The sequence below is a fragment of the Pipistrellus hanaki genome (assembly GCF_964339955.1).
Source record: "Pipistrellus hanaki genome assembly, chromosome: 1".
NCBI lineage: Eukaryota > Metazoa > Chordata > Mammalia > Chiroptera > Vespertilionidae > Pipistrellus > Pipistrellus hanaki.
In genome coordinates, this window is record NC_140503.1 from 122216657 (window position 1) to 122237637 (window position 20981).

Below are 20981 nucleotides of genomic sequence, written 5' to 3' on the forward strand. Positions count from 1 at the left end.
TAGTCACTACCCTGATCCAGACTCCTAACTTCCTCACACTGGACTTCTTTAATTGCTCCAACTTTCTTTGCAATTCATAAGATACCTAAAGGGCTGCATCATGTGTTTCTAGAGCTTCTCCCACCCTCCAGGGCACAAACTCGCCTGATGACCATCTACTTGCCATCCAGCTGACATCTCCTGGGTGGAAACCGTTTTATAGGTTACACTCAGGCCTTCCTCATGTCTAGTTCCTGTCCAACTGCTTCTCTGCCAACTAAAGTCCCTGCTCTCCACCACCTCCCCGGCCCACAATCAGGCCTTTCATGCTGGTTTCCTGGGATTTGTTGAAAGGGCCTTTTATTATGGAATCATGTCATAACTTGAACTTCTTTCGGAACCAGATTACTCTTCAAAGACAGAAATCAGGACTTTCCTTCTGTATCCCTCATGGTACCTAATCCACAGCTTCGAAACCAACTCGACTCAATCGATGATTATTGATTGAGAGATAATGTCCTGGGTTTCTTGCATTGACTTGGGTTGTATATATATCCTGCTGAGGAGATAAAAGGTTCTCACACCTGGCCTTTCTAACCAGAATAGTGCTAAGGTTGTTGTCTACACAGGCACAGTCTCATGAGGGATGTGGAAAAACAGTCACATAATGCCACTTTTAGCCTTTGCTTCAATTATTTTGATATTTTAGATAAAAGGGTGGAGAAAAATGTGTGTAAAGGAGATAAATCTTAGATATCTGAAAAATACTTTCAGTTCCAAAAGTAGTCCCAAGATAAAAAAAAAAAAAAAAAGCAGCATCTGTGCAAACTCGTTTAACTTCTGCAGTTACCAAAAATGCATTATAACCTGAATTCGCTCTTATATGTGTATATATAAATACATGTATATACTGACTCTGCTATGTGAGATTTTAATTTGACCATCAGACTGTTGGTTTTTAAAACCATTCTATCTTTTCCTGACCTACATTGATTTCTTTACATTCTGAATGAAATTGTACATGTTTAGCAGTAACAATTTTGTCTGAAAAAGTTTTCTCTTCATACAATCTCCTCTAAAATGTAGATATTATTAATGAACAAACAGATGAAAACAAAATATTAGGAAACTTTATTGGAGCATCTTGAGTCAAATATTTAAATGTCTTAAAATGGAATGAAAGTGTTCCTTCTCTTATTTATATTTCCTTAACATGGAGCCTGAGCAATGGTACATATCTTCAGAAGCCTATCACAGCCACATGGGACTCCAACTATTCCACCTACAGATGCATGTCAATCCTACAAAGCAGCAGTGTGGGAAATCATTTCGAATTGGCAAAACAGCTAAGCTTTCCTCAGCCATAAAGGAGTTCAAGGTTATGGAAAAGTTTTGGTAAAATTCTGGTGGGGAGGGGGCATTAAAGAGAGGAGGGATGCCAGGCGAGTTCATTATCTGGAATAAACTTTGGTGGAATTGGCTCTCAAATATGTACATGCATAATTACCTAGGGCACTTAGTAAAAGGCAGATTTCTGGGGCTTCTCTTAGTGGGTCTGAGGCCATGCCCACATATGAACATTTTCAACATGATCACCTGGTATCTAGATGCAGAAAACCACAATTTTGAGACACAATGATCTATAGGTACACCTCACACTTCTTTTTCCTCTAGCACTTCCTAAAAATTCTTTCAGTGCTATCCTCTCTCAAGATCTTTGGACAAAAAATGGAATTATGGTATACATTTTTAGGTTGTTTCTAACATGAGTACAGTTACCTATGCTCTCCAACCAACAGGATAATAACAGTCTGAGGGGAAGAAGCTCAAATGCAGCTGTAAACAGTCACACACACACACACACACACACACACACACACACACACAAACATCTAGTTCTCTGGGTACTCCAGACAGAAAGTAGACACTCAATAATAGAACAATAACTTTGGAGCAATAAGTCACTGGAAATCCATCCTATGTAATAAAGAGATAATATGCAAATTGACCACCACACCCTCACTTGCAAAAGATGGGCGCCCCCATGTGGTCACAAGATGGCTAGTAGGGGAGGGCAGTTGTGGGCAACCAAGCCAACAGGGGAGGGCAGTTAGGGATGACCAGGCCAGCAGGGGAAGGCAGTTGGGGGCAGAGACCAGGCCAGCAGGGGAGGGCAGTTAGGAGTGACCAGGCCGGTAGGGGCAGGCAGTTAGGGGCAACCCGGCCAGCAGGGGAGCAGTTAGGTGTCAATCAGGCTGCCAGGGGAGTGGTTAGGGGGCAATCAGGCAGGCAGGCGAGCAGTTGGGAGCCAGCAGTCCTCGATTGTGAGAGGGATGTCCCAGATTGGAGAGGGTGCAGACTGGGCTGAGGGACACTATCCCAGTGCACAAATTTCATGCACCGGGCCTCTAGTCTAATATAATAAATCAGCAAGGAGATCCAGGCTGGCATAACTAAGCTGAAAAGCTCTAGTATTACTGACTATAAAAGAAGTAAAAAGAAGAAAGCTTTAACTACATGTATACAAGCAAATATGTTTCTAAATTATTTTATTTCTTTTTAAAATTATTTCTTTTAAAAATTTCTTTTTAAAATTTTATAGAAATACATTAATGCCTTCATATATATGGTGGGGGTTTTTTAATTATTGCAATCTTCTTTCTCCTTTATTTTTATACTCATGGATAAGCCCCCAGAACCAATGTTAACAGCCTAGTATATATTAATTCATATTTATCTCCCTTTACATATAATCCTAATTAGACATATGTCCATACAGACATTGATATGCACATGCATGCACACAGGGAGAGTTTTGTAATTTATATGCCATTCTGTATCTGTGTTTCTCACTGAATAATCCCTCATAGACATCCAAGGTATCTGGTATACCTCTATTCATTCTTTTTAGTGGCTGCATAATATTCTATGGTATAAATTATTACAATTTATTCTACTTGTTGGTGGGCTTTCACTCTGTTTCCAGTTTTTTACCACTACAAACAATGCTGTCCTTGAGATTCCTGCACATATGCTTTATATGCTGGTGATCTTGTTTCTATAGGAGTGATTTCCAGGAGTAAAACTGCTGGGCCAAAGAGTATATGTATTTCTAAGTTTTAAAAGTTGTTGCTAGATTGCTTATTTTTTGGGCAGTAACATTTCATAGTCACAAACAAAATAGCTAACATTTAATCAAGATAAAATAAATTTGTGCTTGGAAGACAAGGAATCTATAATCTTCCAGTGGCCATCATCTAGTCTCTGCTAGACCTCTAAGCCCAGCCAGGTCTTCTGCCCTGTTCCTCTCATGGGCCAGCCTGGCCACTCCCTAAGCTTGGGACGCTGGATGAATGGCCTTTGTGCTCCCGTGGACTCTCTACAATTAGATTTTAACATTTACATATTTATGCTTTTGTACCTTTTACAAAGGAGAGGTCAATAGTTTTCATCAAATTTCCAAAGGGGTCAATGACTCAAAAAAAAAAAAAAAAGATTAGGAGTCCCTCTCTGGAGTCTGGAGGATAACAAGAGGGTTGGGATATTACTGATGGCATGATCTGATTTTGCTGATAACCCCCCAAAAAGGTGAATTTTATTGAAGAGGTTTTCCTGTGTCCCTCAAGTGGTCAAAAAACAATATATGCACATTTTTTAAGAAAGATCAAGCTCTACAAATAGTTTATGAAAGGGCACAGGTGCTGGCCAGGGTGGTGTGGATAAGGAAGCAACAGAAAGAGTTGTTTTCAAAACCAGCTAAAAGATCATCTCTTCTCCAGTACAATGTTTCTCAGGTCAATTAGTACTATTTGATCTATGTAAAAAGAAAGGGAGTCATTTGGGGCTTCCGTTCACAGGAATAAACATTTTGGTGGAGAATGAGGGGGGATAGCTAAGTGGGGTATAGAAAAAAAAATCATTGTTTACAGAATTTGGAGCATATCTTTTGAGGAGACCCAATAAACACCTAGAAGTCAGGGGTCATGTCTCCTGTAGTTGCTCCTTTTCTGCACTGCGGCTGGCTTCTCTCCACACACACCCTCAGCCCAGCAGCAGGCAAGTTTGAGCAAAGGAGGCATTCAGTAGATGGAAATTAAACCAATAAATAATTGAAACAGCTTTCTATAGAAAAAAATTACAGGAAATAATTAAATAAGATTTCTTTGCTAGTAAATGTTTGAAATCAGGAATGCCATGATGTTTCATTTGTAATTAATGCCAAGAAAAAATTAGAAAGACATCTGTCCACTTCTAAAGAAACTGTTTAACTCTTCATTCTTTTTTTTTTTAATATATTTTATTGATTTTTCACAGAGAAGAAGAGAGAGGGATAGAGAGTTAGAAACATCGATGAGATAGAATCATCGATCAGCTGCCTCTTGCACACCCCCCACTGGGGATGTGCCCGCAACCAAGGTACATGCCCTTGCCCGGAATCGAACCCGGGACCTTTCAGTCCGCAGGCCGACGCTCTATCCACTGAGCCAAACCGGTCCCGGCTAACTCTTCATTCTTGAAAGACTCCTGTTTTTCATAAAAGTACCTTCCATTGTTCCTACTTCATTTCATACATTATCACATGATCATCAAAATTTAAATATAATCCTGACAATAGTTTAGCATGGTTATTAAATAATAACTATTAAATTGGTAAGATATCTAGCCTCTAGTTTAAAATTTAAAACAAAGGACAAAGCCTGGCCAGTGTGTGTAAACCTATGAACCAGGATGTTTCATCATTGATGTTTCTATATCTCTTTCCCTCTCCCTTTCTTTCTGAAATCAATAAAAATATAGTTTATAAAAACAACAAAACACAGCCCTAACTGGTTTGGCTCAGTGGATAGAGGGTCTGCCTGAGGACTGAAGAGTCCCAGGTTCAATTCCAGCCAGGGGCACGTTCCTGGGTTGTGGGCAAAATCCCCAGTAAGGGCATGCAGGAGGCAGCCAATCAATGATTCTCTCTCATCATTGATGTTTCTAGCTCTTTCTTCCTCTCCCTCTCTGAAATCAATAAAAATAAGTAAGTAGTAAAAACAACAAGAAAGGACAAAGATAAAAACAGATGTTTAAAAACATTAATATATAGAATGGGGCAAAAGTTGATTTACAATTGTGAGTATGTGAAAGAGTTTATTCTTGTATCATTAGTATTAATTATTGTGCTAATTTCCAGACAAACAACTATAAGCCTACTTTTGTCCCACCCTATATTTAGTCATTTTGCATCTAAAAGTACTGTGTTGCTCAGCTGGTGTGGCTCAGTAATTAAACATCAACCTATGAACCACGAGGTCAGGGCACATGCCTGGGTTTCAGGCTTTATCCCCTATGTGGGGCATGCAGGAGGCAGCCGATCAATGATTCTCTCTCATCATTGATGTTTCTACCTCTCTCTCCCCATCCTTCCTCTCTGAAATCAATAAAAATATATTCTTTAAAAATTAAAAAATAAAATTACTGTGTGCTTAGGAAGCAAATCTAGCTAAAGATATTTGTTAGATTCCCCTTGAATATATTTAGAAATTATAGATTCCCTTGAAATAAAAACAATTCCACACAGAGAAGAATTCAAGAATCAGTCAAAAGGTGCCCAGAATTTCCTTCCTAGTAAGGACTTAATTTGTGTTATCTAATTTCCAGTTGACCATTATCATGGCCCTTGATTTTACCAAAAATCAAGAGAGAGATGGGATGTGATGAAGGAAGGGAGGGAAATTCTAATTGTTCTCTTTTAGCATTTTTAATTTAAAAAATGTATAACAACATTTTCAGAAGCCCAAGTAGAGATCCCATTTCCAAATACAATACAGTGATTGTTCCAGTGGACACTTTTTTAAAGTATGAAGCCAATTAGTCAGCTTTCTACATAAAATTTCTTGAGTCAGTTTCCACCTTTACAAGGCCCCTGTAGAATTCCAGTGGGAGGTCCTTCTGAAGTCCGTAGGAGCTATAACAGAGTTCTGAGATGACATGAAATGATAATTAGGCCAGATAATTTCTGCTCAAAGAAAACACAGATCCTTTAGGAGAGTTGAAACATTCAGGATACCAATAAGGCCAACTGCGTGCTGCTGGCTGCCTTTGAAATTACTCCCAAGAGGTTTTGTCTAACTCCGTTATTAATTAATTAAGAGTATTAAGAAACAGTCCCCTCCATACCTACTCATTTAGTGAAATGGACTTGCTTTGAGTGAGCAGCTCATGGTGAGGAAGCATAGAGAAGCACTGAACTGAGCAAGACCACGTTATATTCTTGAGCAACTGTTGCTGTCCATTGAATCAACTCAAGGCTGTGGGCCTCAGCAAACAAACTGCTTCCAGAAAGGAAAAAGGGGTGGTTAAAAAAAAAAAAAAAAAAGAAGAAGACAGTAGCACTGTACAGACAACAGACCAACTTTGAAAGTACAAGACCTACCATATAATCAATCAAAGTCATTTAGGAAGAAATATTTAAAGAATGCATAAAGGAAGTGAAATAAAATCACTAAGACATTTTCTAAAGGTATACTAATGTGTAGAGTTATATTCTAGTTACTTTTACATAAATTTGGAAAGCAGACAGGACTAAAGACTAGTTGCTATCAATGAACCTATATTATGACTGTAAGTAGTTTTGTCTTTTGTCCTCTGGTGTAAAATTAGGCATAGCTTCAAATGTGAAACTGATTTGCCAATCAACTTTATCAGACCTATGTGACCTCCCAGTTAGGACCTTCAGGCAATATCTGAGACTAACCTAGAGAATGGTCAAATGCAATGGCAGGTCCGATTTTGGCAGAAAAGAAAGCACAATGGTTCCTTTTCTTCAAGTTTTTTTATTGTGACCTGCACATGTGATTGCAGAACTTTTTTGTACTACAATCAAGATCATCACAACTAGAAGGCATTTTAGAGATCAGTTAGTTAAAACCCATTATTTTATGCCCGGAAAACATCAGTGGTGCCCAAAGTCACATTTAGTGGCAGAGGCAGGACTAGAACCCAGCTCTCCTGATGGCTGATCTAATGCTATATTTTACCAAATAAAATCAAAGGTTAGCAACTTAGTTACCATCTACTGAGAAAATATAAATAAGTACACTGTCCTTATTTCCTATAACTGCTCTGCTATTTCTCACAAGTCAAAGTGAGAGGCGCTAAATTTATTCCCAACCATTAACATGACCCCATTCAATGATTTAGACAACCAACTTGGGTAAATTCAGGTTTCCTCCTGCTTCCCAGCCCCTCTCCAAGATCGTATCTATGTGTGTGCGAGCAGAGGCGGCTTCAGTGGCCTCAGGGAGCAGGAGGAGGGAAGTCTCAGACTCAGACCCCTTCTCTCCTCGAACTGCTTTGTCCTCAGTGGCATCCCTGTCCTCTCCATCACCGGGTGTCCTGCTGGTGTCTGAGGCTGAAGACGGTGGCTGGGACCTCGTGGTGCATCCTCCCTGACTGGAAAGAGCCTGGTATCACTTGCTGAATCCGCCCTTCCTTCCTGCTCACTGAGGCCCTACGACTACTCCCTGCCTGCACACCCCCGCTGGGAGCTCCCAGCAAGCACCTGGGTATCTCTCCACAAGGAGCACTGGAACTCCATCACCTTCCATGCCACGGAGACACTAGAAGGCTGGGAAATGGAACTCAAGTTCTGCCCGCCTTGCTGTGGGGGCCCCAGGCTCACTGCTGAGCTAGCAGACAGCTCAGAGTCTATCTTGCGGAGTGGTCTTCTCTGCTTCTCACTCTCTCTCCACCTACCTAACGCTTCTCTATCTTCCTTTTCAAAAAAGTTCAGCCAGAAGAGAGAGGGGTAGTCGTACTTCACTCTCTGATTGTTCTGCCTTCTTCCTAAACTTTTACAACCCGCCATGGCCAGACCAGTGATAGGCATTACCCTGCACGTGGGACCCCTCCTTCCCAAAGTGGGTTCACTCTTCCTTCTCTGGACCCATAGTGTGAGGTAGTATGGCAGAGCACAATTAACAGCAAAGAAAAACAAAACAAAATACATTAATGTAATATTTTAACACAGTTTCCTCATTGCAGCTCTTATATTCATGACCCCAGAGCCACAATATTGATGGGCTGGTTATTCGAATGGCCAATTCCAGGGCCCTGGGAATAAGAACACACAGGCTGTGGCTTGACGGCCAAGTGCAGTCCAGACAGACCCTCCACCAAAGGAGACAGGATGAGCCCGGAAGGCAGAGGGCCACTAGGCTGGGACTCAGAGCGCAGACGGAAAGAATACAGGTCACTTTGGGTGGTGGGAACAGAAGACCAGACCTCTATGGTGAAAGACCCTAAAACCTCGGCCTGACACAGCAAATCAAAACATCTTGGTTATTTTCCTGCCTGTCACTATCAGCATGTTTGTCTCCTGCATCATTTCACCCAGAAGGAAACTAGAAAAACAATCTGGCTTATGGGGAATGGCAGGGTTAGAGTTAACATCTGCTCAGCATGTTATGTTCCCTAAAAGGAACGTGCCCCATTGGGTGAATTAATATTTCTCCTTTGAAGTCCTTATTCACATTCAACCCTTCCGATATGTGAAACATAATCTCTCATCCTTTCCCCTGCCTCGCCACCTTGAAAAGCATGCTGAAGCTTCTGCTTGTGAACTTTTACCTTCCACACGAGAAAGCGCTTATTGGGGGAAGGGAGAAGCGGCACCGTGGGATCAGAATACAGCATCGGGTGGTGAAAAATCAAAAGATGGGAGCTGTAAAGCCCCCAAAATGAGGTTCAAAGAAAGTGAAAAATTAAAAGGCAAATATAAAAAGGCTCCTCGCCTAAGATGAGCAGAATACAAGAATTACCAACAAAAATTCTCGGGAGAGGCAGCCTTCCTGTTTGGAAGTCTGAGGTTGTCGGATGAGATAAGGGGAGGGAAGAGGAGAGCGAAAAGCAGTCAGCTCGGACCAGGAAATGCAAACAGAAGATACGCATTTAGAAACGGGATCCGCAGCTGGCAGGATGCAGCCGACCACTCTCGGGTCCCATATGGATCTGTCTGCCGGAAGGTGCCCAGACCTCCAGCTCCCTGAAAATGTTTTGAAACATAATTAAAATCTACACAGCTTCTCTCTGCACCTCTTGTCATGTGTTCAATTTTACCTCCTTTTGTTAATTTATCATCCTCTCCCCCTAGACCGTAAGTCCCCTGAGAGGGAGGGCTTCGTCTGGGTTTGCTCACTATAGCATCCCCGCATCTAGCATAGAATTTGACACTTGATTTGTTGGCAAATAAAATTTGGCATGAAATTTGAATCATACTTAGGAGGCTTTCCAAAATAGCTCTCCAATCATCTTTGGACAGTAGCTAAAGTTCCACAGTCAGGGATTCATTGCTCTGAAGGAAGTCAGTCTTCAATGACACCCAATTAAAATGCAACTGCCACCTGAGAAGACTCTTGCTCTAGGTAATTATTTAACACCTTACTCGGTTGGTTAGATGACAGATAACTGAGAGAAAAACCCTCGGACGCATTGCGACTTAGAATAAGGAGCTGCAGGAAGATGCCAAGAACAAGCCACAGGAAGAGAATGCATATCACACACTGCCTCCTTGAACTTCCAGGGGTTTATGCTAAACATGTGTCTTAATTTCTCCTACTAAGATGTCTAACTATTATGTTCCCCATAAAAAAAACCACATTACCTTCTCACACTTCCTACTATCCTGTTTCATATTCCTTCCCTATGAGCCATGTTTTTTATGCCTCCACAGAAATGTGAAAGATTAAAAAAGAATCAGCACAAATTACAAAATGAAGACTCAAAGGTTCCAGAATGATTTGTATTCTCTCCATAATCACTTTCAACCTTTCATCTTGGAGCACTCATAAATCACACATACTGCATCCAAGGACACAGTGAGCCCCAAATCTCTATTATTTTCAGGATGATTGCAAACAGCTAAGCCCATCCCATAAACAACTAAGTGGGAAGTAGCTAACATTTCATCTTTGTTTGGAGCAGTGGCTTCAAAACTCTGCCCTGTCTAGGCCCAGAGCTTCCTAAGATGATCAGCCGGGCCCTGGGCAGGGAGGGTGAGGAGAAGCCAGGGGACATGGAGAGCACAGGGGCCTGCTTCCTGCTCCAGCGACAACAGCCCTGTTCTGCTCTCTTTTCTAGAGGGGCTTCCGCCCCGAATTCCATTTGAAGAACCATTTCCAAGGCTTTAAGAAGTCTGCAGAGCCTTATTCAAAGTACTCAAAACATCTGTGCCTCTTCTTCCAATAAAAGTATGCTATATAGCCTTGATGCCCTACAGGCAAAGGATAATGTCGCTAATACCACTAGAGGTGGCATTTCCTTTCACTCCTTGCTGAATGGACTCTGTGGGCAAGTGGGGGCGCCTAACCACCATTTGTTATTTCTTTGAAGCAGCTCATCCTGTGATGAAAAAAGAGCTAGTGACATGGAAGTGCTTCTCTCCCTCCCTCCCTCCCTCCTTCCCTCCCTCCTTCCCTCCCTCCTCTACCAACTTCCAAGTCAGTCCACATCCCCCATGGTCAGTGGCTGGCCAAGTGCACAAGCAACAGTTATTTGCAAACTGGACTGCATAATGCCTGTAAGCCACTGCCTAGATCTACTTCTTAAAAGCTAACTCATAGTTTGCTCACTTAGTCTCCAATATTTCGTATGTTTTATTAGGACAATCTGGCATCTAATATACTAGTAGATCCCTAAAAAGCTTAAGAAGATCTAACACTTAAAAATGCTAGCTGTGTTTATAACACAGAAAGGGGAGGGGAAGGGAGGGGAGGGGAGGGGAGGGGAGGGGAGGGGAGGGGAGGGGAGGGGAGGGGAGGGGAGGGGAGGGGAGGGGAGGGGAGGGGAGGAAAGTTAATGAATGGAAAGAAAAAAATTAGCTTTAACCAAACAATTCTAAAGGATTTCAGAATGTCAAAACTTAAAGTTTATGAATAAATTTTACTCTTTTAGCACCACAAGTTATCAAAATATTAATAGTCAATTTTCCACCCAAACTGTTGAGCTATTCAGAATTCTTCACATCAAAACTCTAAGAAAATGCTCTGCCACAAAAGCAAATAATTTAATATGTTAAAATTGAATCAATTTTCACTAATGAATATTACCATTAAGACATATTAAATAGAAATGTTCTTATGGAGCTTCCATTTCTCAAACAGAATAATAATAATAATAATAATAATGATGATGATGATGATGGAGTTCTTCCTCTGTGTGTCTTTTGCACTTTTTGCAAAATTCTACCTTCATAGTCTGCAGTATCACATTGTACTGCAGTTTTTTGCTTACATATCTCTTTTTCTAGATGTCCCTGAGTAAAGGGACTAGAAGAGTATGGGCACAGAACTAGGTTCTATTCCAAATTCAACTCCTTAGTGAGTTTGCAAGAGCAAGTTAGCTATATTCTCTAAAGGTTGAGTGTTTCATCTAGAGATCATAATAAATACTTGCCTCATAGGGCTGTGGGAGATTAAATGCAATAATATATGTAAAATTATGTGCCCAAATAGAGCAAGATTGATGGTGAAGATGAAGCCTTTATACCCCCCTCCCCAGTTCCTACCTCAATTCAACACATTTTTTTTTAATTGACGTGAACTTCCCTACACTGTCTGCCTTATGAAGTCTTGCATTTCTTAGAGGAAATGATATTTGAGCAAAATATACTCTCATGCCTTTACCTGATCACTGCTTGGAGACCCCATAGTGCTTTGTGAATGCCTCTATTTGCTCTTGTCCCACCAGCCTATCATATTTGTTCATGCTGCCTCTGAAGCTTGCAACTTGCTATATGAGGGAGAATAAAATCAGCCTTTCATAAAACAGTGAGCTACTTTTTAATTTTCATTTCTAGAATCAGGCACAAGGTAAGACACATTAAATATTTATCCCTGGGCCAAGCTGAAGGCACCCAATGATCACTAACTGAACCCAAAGGGAGCATGTGCATTCCAACGGAAGGAGACCAGGGATCAGACCAGATCCTTTCTTTCTTTTTTTAATGTTTCAGAAAGAGGAAAGGAAAGGGAAAGATAGAAACATCAATGAGAGAGAGAATCATCAATAGGCTGTCTCCACACACTCCCTACTAGGGATTGAGCCCACAACCAGGACATGTGCCTTGACCTGGAATTGAAACGTGACCTCCAGGTTCATGAGTCAGTGCTCAAACACTGAGCCACCGTGGCCCAGCCATACCCAGATCCTTTCCTAACCTTTAAGGCTCCGTTCAAATCCTGCCCCAGCATGGAGTACTTATCCTAAGGATAATGTAAATTAAACATAGACACTCTTGGTTGAGGGGTATAGTCCTGTATCCTCAGACACCCTGTGAGCTCAGTGAAGAGAGGATTAGCTAATTATAAATTATTTCACACAGAACAAGGATATATAACTGATAGGAAACAAATATTTGATTGCTTAATCTAGTTCTGCTTTTCAGTGTGCTCAAAGTACTGCTGCAGAGTTATCTAATTAACCCTCACTTGCTGAGAAGAAAGGCATACTGGATCTGCAAAGACTGGGGCCAAGTTCTGGTTCCCTCCGCGGAGTGAACGAGCAAAGGGTGCTCCTGCCCGCCCTCAATGGTGCCTCTCTTGGGCCAGCTCTCAATGTTTTGAACTAATGGCTCAACAAACAAAAATTAGCATTTTACACAAACCAAAAAACGAATGGCCAGCCACGTCTTCGTGGCATTGTGAACCAACAGTAAACTCTATTTTGAGCTACAGTTCCTCTAATTCAGGGGTCCTCAAACTTTTTAAAGTGGGGGCCAGATCATGGTCCCTCAGAGAGCTAGAGGGCCGGACTATATGAACTACTAATTCCTACTGTAACACCTCGGCTGCGCTCACTGCCCAAAAAACCTGGCGGGCTGGATCAGACTCCTCTGCGGGCCACATGTGGCCCGCGGGCCATAGTTTGAAGACCCCAGGAATTAAATGGACTGGGAAGTGGTCCCAAGTCTCCCGGAGAGAAGATGATGGGATCTACTATCCCCCCTCTGACAAACCTGAGGAAATAATTAGATCCAGAGCAACTGACAGCTAACTATTCTCATTAAGAATAGCTACAGTCTGACTTTCCAAAGAGTACTAGCTAGACATCTCTTTCCTTCACACATTCTTCTCTTCTCCCTTTTTCATAGCAAGGAGTTTCAGGGATAATAATAATAATAAGCCTCCACACTCATATATTTTTTAACTCTTCAAAATGCTTTCATACCTATTTGATACTTGCAGTTACCCTCAAGACAGAGCAGATAAGATAGATCATCTCACTTTACATTAGCACAAAGGATCAGAGTGGCTGGTCCAAGGTCCCCAACAATGAACAGCATCTGGAGGATCACATCCCCATCCGCGGGGTCATTTCACCACAGGCCTGCCTCCCTGTGGGTTCGGTTCCAGACCACAGCATTGAAGCAAAGGTGGCCACAGAGCAAGTCAGGTTACATTTTTGGTTTTCCAGTAAAAATTCTTTATACTCTACTGTAATCTATTAAGTGTGCAATAATATTATGTCTAAAAAAAAAACCAAAAAAAAAAAACACAACAATGTACATAACTTAATTAAAACTATTTATTGCTAAAAAGTGCTAACCATCATCCTGGCCTTCATGGAGTCATATTCTTTTTGCTGGTAGAGGGTTTTACATTTAATTTATTTTTTAAAAAAAAAACAATGCAATATCTGCAATAAAATGTGCAATAAAATGAAGTGTGCCTGTACAATGTTGACCGGTAGGTTCAGTGTTGTTCCTCAGAACCTTTCTATACCATGGTCGGCAGGAAACCACACCGAAGGGGAGCGCGCTGGGTTTCTTCGGAAAAGAAGAGGCATCCCTGCGAAAAACACTCCCGTTCAAATCCCTGGTCTTAACCAATGTGTTTCGCCATATTGAAGGCAGGTTTCCAACCAAAATGGTTGACTGGGAGCCAAATGTGGTGTTCTAAACTTTGTTCATGCTGTCAGTGTGACATATGAAAGAAATATGAATAAAGTGACAAGATGAAAACAAAGCTAGTGACTGGTGTGAGCCACACAGACAGGGTGTTACCCTGCATGCACTGCAACTGGGTCAAGTTAACACCTCTTCTCCCCCTGCATATGTGGTGTGGGAAAGCTAGTCATAAGATGTTTTTAAATATTTGGGACCAAATAAATCAATATTGTTGGGAAACACTAACTCTGACCAGAACTCGTTTACTTGCCCCAGTCCCATGTGAATAACACAACCAAAAATGTGAGGATGATCCAAGACCAGGAGGCAACAGATGTTCAGCAGTCCCGCCCAGAATGCCCACCCAGGCCTGCTTTCGGCTCCACACCGGCCAGAGACCCGGCGGGAACAGTACGATGACAGGAGCTCCAGAGAGTGACTTTGTGAACAGTATTTAGTACCAAAGTAACAAAAACAGGCCTTGTAGGCATTACCTGACTCTGCAATTCACTCTGCTGCTTCAGGCGGAGATTTTCCGGTGTATCTGCCACAGTAGTGAAGGACTGCTTCGGGTAGTGTCTGTGGAGAAATTTTTTTAAAGAATGTATTAAAATACTATAATACAAAACAATGCTTTCACACCAAATGTTTTATTCTCCCCTCTGATCCCAATAGAAAGAGGTGTCTCTCCTCTTAGCTAAGGTCATCTCTATAATTATTCTGGATCCCACCCCCTCCTCCATTCTCAGGACCCTCTATCACCCATTTATTCCTACTCCCTCCCCAAATTTCAGCCTCTTTATGCTTTTAACTACTTTCCATTGGCATCCAAGTATGCTCAAGGCTCTCCTACCTTTTACTGTCCCTCTATCCACCCCACAGACCATTCTAGCATGTGATGGTTAGAACCTATTCTCTCCTTCAACCAGACTTCCTTAAAAATAAGCCTAAACTCACTGTCCCTGCTCATCTCCTCTCCATCTCTCTCCCCAACTCTATGCATTCTGGCATCTAGCTTCTGTTTCCATAAGTTTCTCTGGTCACAATTACAATGACTTCCTGGTGGACACACCCAGCAGACACCTTTTGGTCTTCCTCTCGTGTGGCTTTCCCTCCATCCGAATGCCTTTTCTTGATTTCTGTGTTATCACACACTCCTGACCTGACTTCTCCCCATCTAGCTCTTCCCCTGTGTCCTGTGGGTTTCTTCTTGTTGATCTCATTCGTTCCCACAGTTTTGGGCACCTCCTCTATAAGTGCTAATTACTCCCTTCTTCCAGATCCAACGGCATTGCCACTTGTGTATATCCCATGCCCACCACAAAATCAACCAGTCTGAAATGCAACTGTCCATCTTCCCACCCCAAGTCTTCCCCTGCATTCTCTTTCCTTTATTAGTGCCAAACTACCCAAGCCAGAAACCTGAAGTTATCCTGGCACCTCACACATCCTATCGATCAATCACCAAGACCATGGCTTCTATCTCCTAAACATGGCTCAATTACACTAACTTTTCTCTACCTTCACTGAATTTTTTTATTTCATATAGGCCACATTTATCTTCAGGGAACTACAACACTTGCCAACCTTGCCCTTCCAATCTGAATTGCCGAACAAATGTTTTTTAGAAGAGTAAAAAATATCTGATTACATTATCCCTCTGGGTAAAACCTTTCAATGGCTCCCCACTGATCTGAGAATAAAGCCCACCATCCTATCTTCCCCCATGATCAGGCCTCAGCGGACTTCTCCCTTGTCCATCATGCTCTGGCCATGGAGTTCACCCTTCTCTTTGCCACCTCCGTCTCCATACAATGTTCCCCTGCCCTGAAACACTTATTCTTCTCCCACCCAACTACCTGGCAAACTCCTCCTCAACACTTAGGACTTGCCTTAGATGCATTTCTTCAGGAAGCCTTCCTGGTCTCTCCAATGTGCCTGGAATGTACTTTCTTCCCCATTATAATCCTTAGCATATCCATCTGTATGTTCCTGCTGACGTGTCTCTGTCTCACAGCACAGGGAGAGTTCTGTGGCAGCAAGAACAGGCTGTCCTGCCCTTTGTCAGAACACACTCAGCACCTACCGAGTGTCTGGCTCACAGTATGACTTCAATAAATACTTATGAAAAGAAGAAAAGAGAGAGGGAGGGAGGAAGAGTGGGGGGGATGGGGAGAGAACAATCAGCCAAAACCTGAGAGTGCAGGTCAGGCTACAGCAAAGCTTCACCATGTTTTATCATATATGTAACATACATGGACACATATACAAACACACAGGCCCTCCTGCTGGGAAGTGAAGGCACTTACTGCCCGGTGTGGGTAAGGACACAAACACTGATTCCTGGCTGCCTCCCACCCCACCCCCACCCTCGCCACGCCCAGCTGGTCCTCAGGGTCTCTCAGCTGCTGCGGTTCCCTCACCACAAAAGCTGTGGAACTCAAGGCTGTTCTTCAAAGAGCTGGCCCCTCTCCTTGGTGATGTCCACCCTGTTGCCTCTCAGAAGTCCTCTATGCCTCTAGGCTGTTTCAAACTCTGCTCTCCCAGTAGAAGGTTCTTTTCAGCATCCCCCGTTCCTGGCATCCTATGAGAAGGCTCTGGAGTAACCGTTTGTCGATGCAAATAAACTCTGAACAACCTACCAAAAGCCCACTAGCACTTCTGAAATAAGAATTAGACACATGTTGTAGCCCTGTGGAGTCAGATCTGTGGTAGGAAAACGTACATTAATGCCTCAGTTTGCCAGTGTTCTTCATTAATGAAATGTCCCACGTACGTATACTTTCCAGATAACTGAAGATAAAAACCCCTTAACTTACTGGAAGCACTTTTTTCATTAACGTCCTTCGAAAAGCTTTACATCATCTTTCTGCCTTCTTAGAGCGTAAACCAGCCCAGTTTGAATTTTATGACTCTTAACAGATACGACCAGAGGCCGACAGAAAGCAGCAGTGCGCTCAGAGTTCACAGGCCGGGGCGGCCTGCAGGGAGCGTGATTCCTGCGCTTCGCTTCTCAACGTGGGGCTGTCAGGAGATCACGTCTCACACACAGCCCTCTGCCGTTCACATCTCCTTTTCTTTTGCTTTCCTTCTTCTAACCCGGACACCAGAAAGTCAGGTTTGTTTCAAACGTTGGCAAAAACTAGAGTTATTGACTCAGTGGGGAAGCGAAGCCGCAGACTCTGTGTCAGCCACACCCTGGGGCTGCCTCTGACCTGTGCTGCACGCATGAAGCTGGACAGGCCATGCCGGCGTGTTCTGTAACATTTGCTGGTCAGTCTCGGAAAGCTGAAGGTTACCGATCTTTCAAGGGTAGCAACTGTACGTGGCTCTACTTTAAAGCTAAAGTAATAGAAGCACCTTTTTTAAAAAAAAATGCATTGTGTAAAATAAAGTTTCACAGAGATGTTCAAGGGTCCACGACTGTTTCAATTTAAGAATTTACATGTGTCTTTTAACTACTTTAAAGACTGCAATTAAAATCTACTCTCAGCTGAAACCGGTTTGGCTCAGTGGTAGAGCGTCAGTCTGCGGACTGAAAGGTCCCAGGTTCGATTCCGGTCAAGGGCATGTACATTGGTTGCGGGCAAGTCCCCAGTAGGGGGTGTGCAAGAGGCAGCTGGTCGATGTTTCTCTCTCATTGATGTTTCTAGCTCTCTATCTCTCTCCCTTCCTCTCTGTAAAAAATCAATAAATTTTTTTTTTTTAAATCTACTCTCAAACTTGTTACAGAGAGGTTAGCCCATGGAAACCCTGCTGTACTAAATTTGCAAGTTAGTCTGGAGGCAGTCTTTGGAGGGACAACCTACTCCTGCCATTTATGTGGAATTAAAGAGTCCGTTTAACTTTTAAACAGAGATGGAGAAGTGAATGGGGAGGCGGAGAGGCTAAAATTTGCAACTGCTTTCCTGTGAGTACGTGAATTTCCTTCACACCTGGCAAAAAATCGTTCTATTTTGATGCTAGGGAGGTGTGAAGGAAATTCCCTCACTTACCACTCCTCCCTCTCATTTGGAAGTATCATTTCATGAAAATAATCTAATTATTCTCATCGTTTGACATTACAATGAGAAAACTGATGGATCTGAACTTACAAAGTATAGATGCATATAAATAAAACACCGTTTTTATATGCTAGATATTGGCATTTAACATTAAGTTGTATTTGGAACAAGGTTTGCACTAAAAAAGAAAAATTTGAAAGCTTCTGCTGCCGTTTAGAAGACACTCTGCTGTCCGGGTGGCCAAAGCAGCAAACTTACTGACCTGCTGAGCAATTCTCCTGAGAACTATAAACAGACAGCAATGCTTTGCATTTTTCCAATATGTTTTTCAATTCTAAAATTCAATGATTTTGTAATAGTGGGTTCACCTACATGTAACATAACTTTTCTAAAGAGGCAAAACAGAAAGAAATTATTGAAAACTTTGATCTGGGAGAAAGTGTTCAGTTCAATATCAATAACCAAAATAATAAATGCTGAGGGAAAGAAGGAATTCATATTCGAAACTACTTGACGAGGAGTCATGAGCACTATTAAAACCTGAGGCTCTGGAGATGCAAGTTATCTTCAGAGCTAGCAAATTCAAGAGAATAAGGTGTTGAAAAAAATGCCTACCAGTCAAGGGAGAGTGGAATGGTCCCATGAATCAGAAACATAAAACTCAGAGTTAAATGTGATTACAGAAATGGCAGCACATACTGCATTAGCTTAAATAATTATAATAACTGGAGAAACTTAATTAATTTTGCCAAACTGGACATATCTGAAAATCCTGGGTTTCTTGCCATTATGTCCATATAGTAATCTCCATCTACAATAGTTCAACAACAGTCCGTTCTAAAGTCATAGTCCCAATCCCTTCTCACCCATTACCTCACCTCAAAAGAAACCCAGACACAGAAATAAACTGAGGTGCCAGTAGTCCTCCATGGGATTGATACTGGTTAATTATTCAACAGAAAAGGAGTAAAAGGGGTACCAAAAAATATAGGCATGCCATTTACACAGCTTTGCCAAAAAACTGCATTTAACATTCTCCTAGTCTATTCCCAGCTGGCTGATGGGGGAAGGGACTGGACAAAGGCAGAGTAGATGCGTGCCCAGTGCAGGTCTGAGTGACGTGGGAATGGGAGTGCCCATCAATCACACGTGGACACAGCTAACTGGCGGGGATGGGTATGGCCACTGCAAGTGCATGAAACCTGAATATATAAACTTCTAATCCAGGGGTGGAGGATCTTTTTCTCGCAAGGGCCGTTTGTATATTTATAACATCATTCTCGGGCCACACAAAATTATTAAATTAAAATTTAGCCTGCTATATTTGGGTAAACGTTTAATTACCTCACCCCTAATGCCTTGGCAGGGGCCAGATCTAATGATTTCCTGGGCTTTATACTGTGGGATGTTCCCCATCCCTGGCTACACAAAGAAGTGAGCTCTCTCACCGGACAGCTCCCCTGGGGCTCCTGCTGCAGGGGCCCTGTTGGGCTCTGCACAGGGACCAATGGCTGTAGTCTGGCCTGAAGGCTGAGCCACGCCCACTGCAACATGGAACAGAGACTCTTCTTGACACTGGCCCTGCGTCTGACTCTGCTGCACTCCCAGCTGTACCTTTTCCAGGACTGGCTTAAGGTGCAGGGAACTTTGGAACCCGGGGGATGTAACTTTATGCAGATAAACCATTCTTCCACATTCCATCCCCCCATGGGGTCTTCTGAAAGTGCTGCTTTCAGCTGCACCCCAAGAACCCCGCTCCTGCCAATGACAGGGCAGTTTCATCCTCCTGCATCCGGATATAGGATCAGAGAAGCAATGCATTTTAAAACTATAAATGCTACTATGTAGATGCCACTATACAGTTCCTTCTAGCTCTTTCCAGATACTGTGTTTAAATGGTTGTAGGTTTTCCTAAAATAAATATTGTGAATAGAAATCTTAAGGAAAGAAGATTTCTTCACCAAGCCTGGATGAAGGACATATCTCATTCTTTAAAGAATGTAGAACAGAAGGCACCGGGGCATGAGAAATGGGTGTCCAAAGAGAACCAGGAAAAACATCTTTTAAAAAACATACAAAAGAAGGAGTGGACTAATTGATATATGAATAAATTTCCTGGAAAATATAGCCAAATGTGAAAATGTGATATATACTACACTGGAAGCTGGTGGAGAGATCTGACGAATATTGTGAAATCCTTTAAGCATCATAATTAGAAGTCTCTTTGCTGAAGTATTCAAAAATTGGATGAAATGTGTGAGTCAAGACTAAGCTGGCAGCTGCAACAAATTCATGAAATGCTATATTCAAAGTAAACAGAAAGAATCAAGATAGTAACAGAAGACTACATCTGACACAGCTAAGTTAGATCTCAGAAAGATGTCCAACTTTATTTTATACTGTGAGATTCAGTTGGTAGAAATACACTAGTATAATAGGAAAAGTTACATGCAAGCCAGTAGACCCCAGCTGATCAGAGTGAAGACAGCAGCGTAAGCAAGTGGCAACCTCTGCAAAGGTAGTGATGAGAAAGGACACACGGGACAAGGCAGAATCCAAGGCCTCTCACCTTTTATCCAGAGCCCAGTGGTCATAACAGCACTGGAGTCATATCACCTGGGTTTGAATCTGGCTCTTCCACCTCATCGCTGTGTGTCTTTGGGCAGGTTTCTTAACCTCTCTGGCCTCAATTTCTCATTTGTAAAATGGACACAATGATAACACTTCTTAGGCTTGTTCCAAAACTAACACTTGTAAAGCGTTTCAAACAATGTCTGGCTTATAGTAGGAACTCAATAAAATTATTAATAACAGTAATTTTACTATTATTACTACTCTCTTTGCCTTACTACAAAGTGACTTAACCTGTGTCTCACTGCCTTCATCTCTCTAATGAGAACAATCCCTATCTAGAACAAAATACTTCTGGATCTCTCAAGAGGTTGTTAATAGGACTACATGCAAGAGCTTTATAAATGGAAACTACTAAAAATGTGAGATACTAGTATACCACTTAAATGTATAAAATGAAGGTCTTTATTGTAAATCTGTATTAACACAGTGGTTCTCAA

The 20981-nt window shown here is 42.1% G+C and overlaps 1 protein-coding gene across 2 annotated transcripts in view; it reads right to left on the bottom strand.

Annotated features, from left to right (window-relative positions):
- The window catches only part of NEBL (nebulette), a 368782-nt gene that overhangs the window by 221890 nt on the left and 125911 nt on the right, over window positions 1-20981 (bottom strand). For both annotated transcript variants that reach the window (XM_084868235.1, XM_084868233.1), the window contains exon 3: window positions 14401-14485. In XM_084868235.1, the coding sequence (XP_084724361.1) occupies window positions 14401-14485 (85 nt within the window). The remainder of the gene's footprint in view (window positions 1-14400; window positions 14486-20981) is intronic.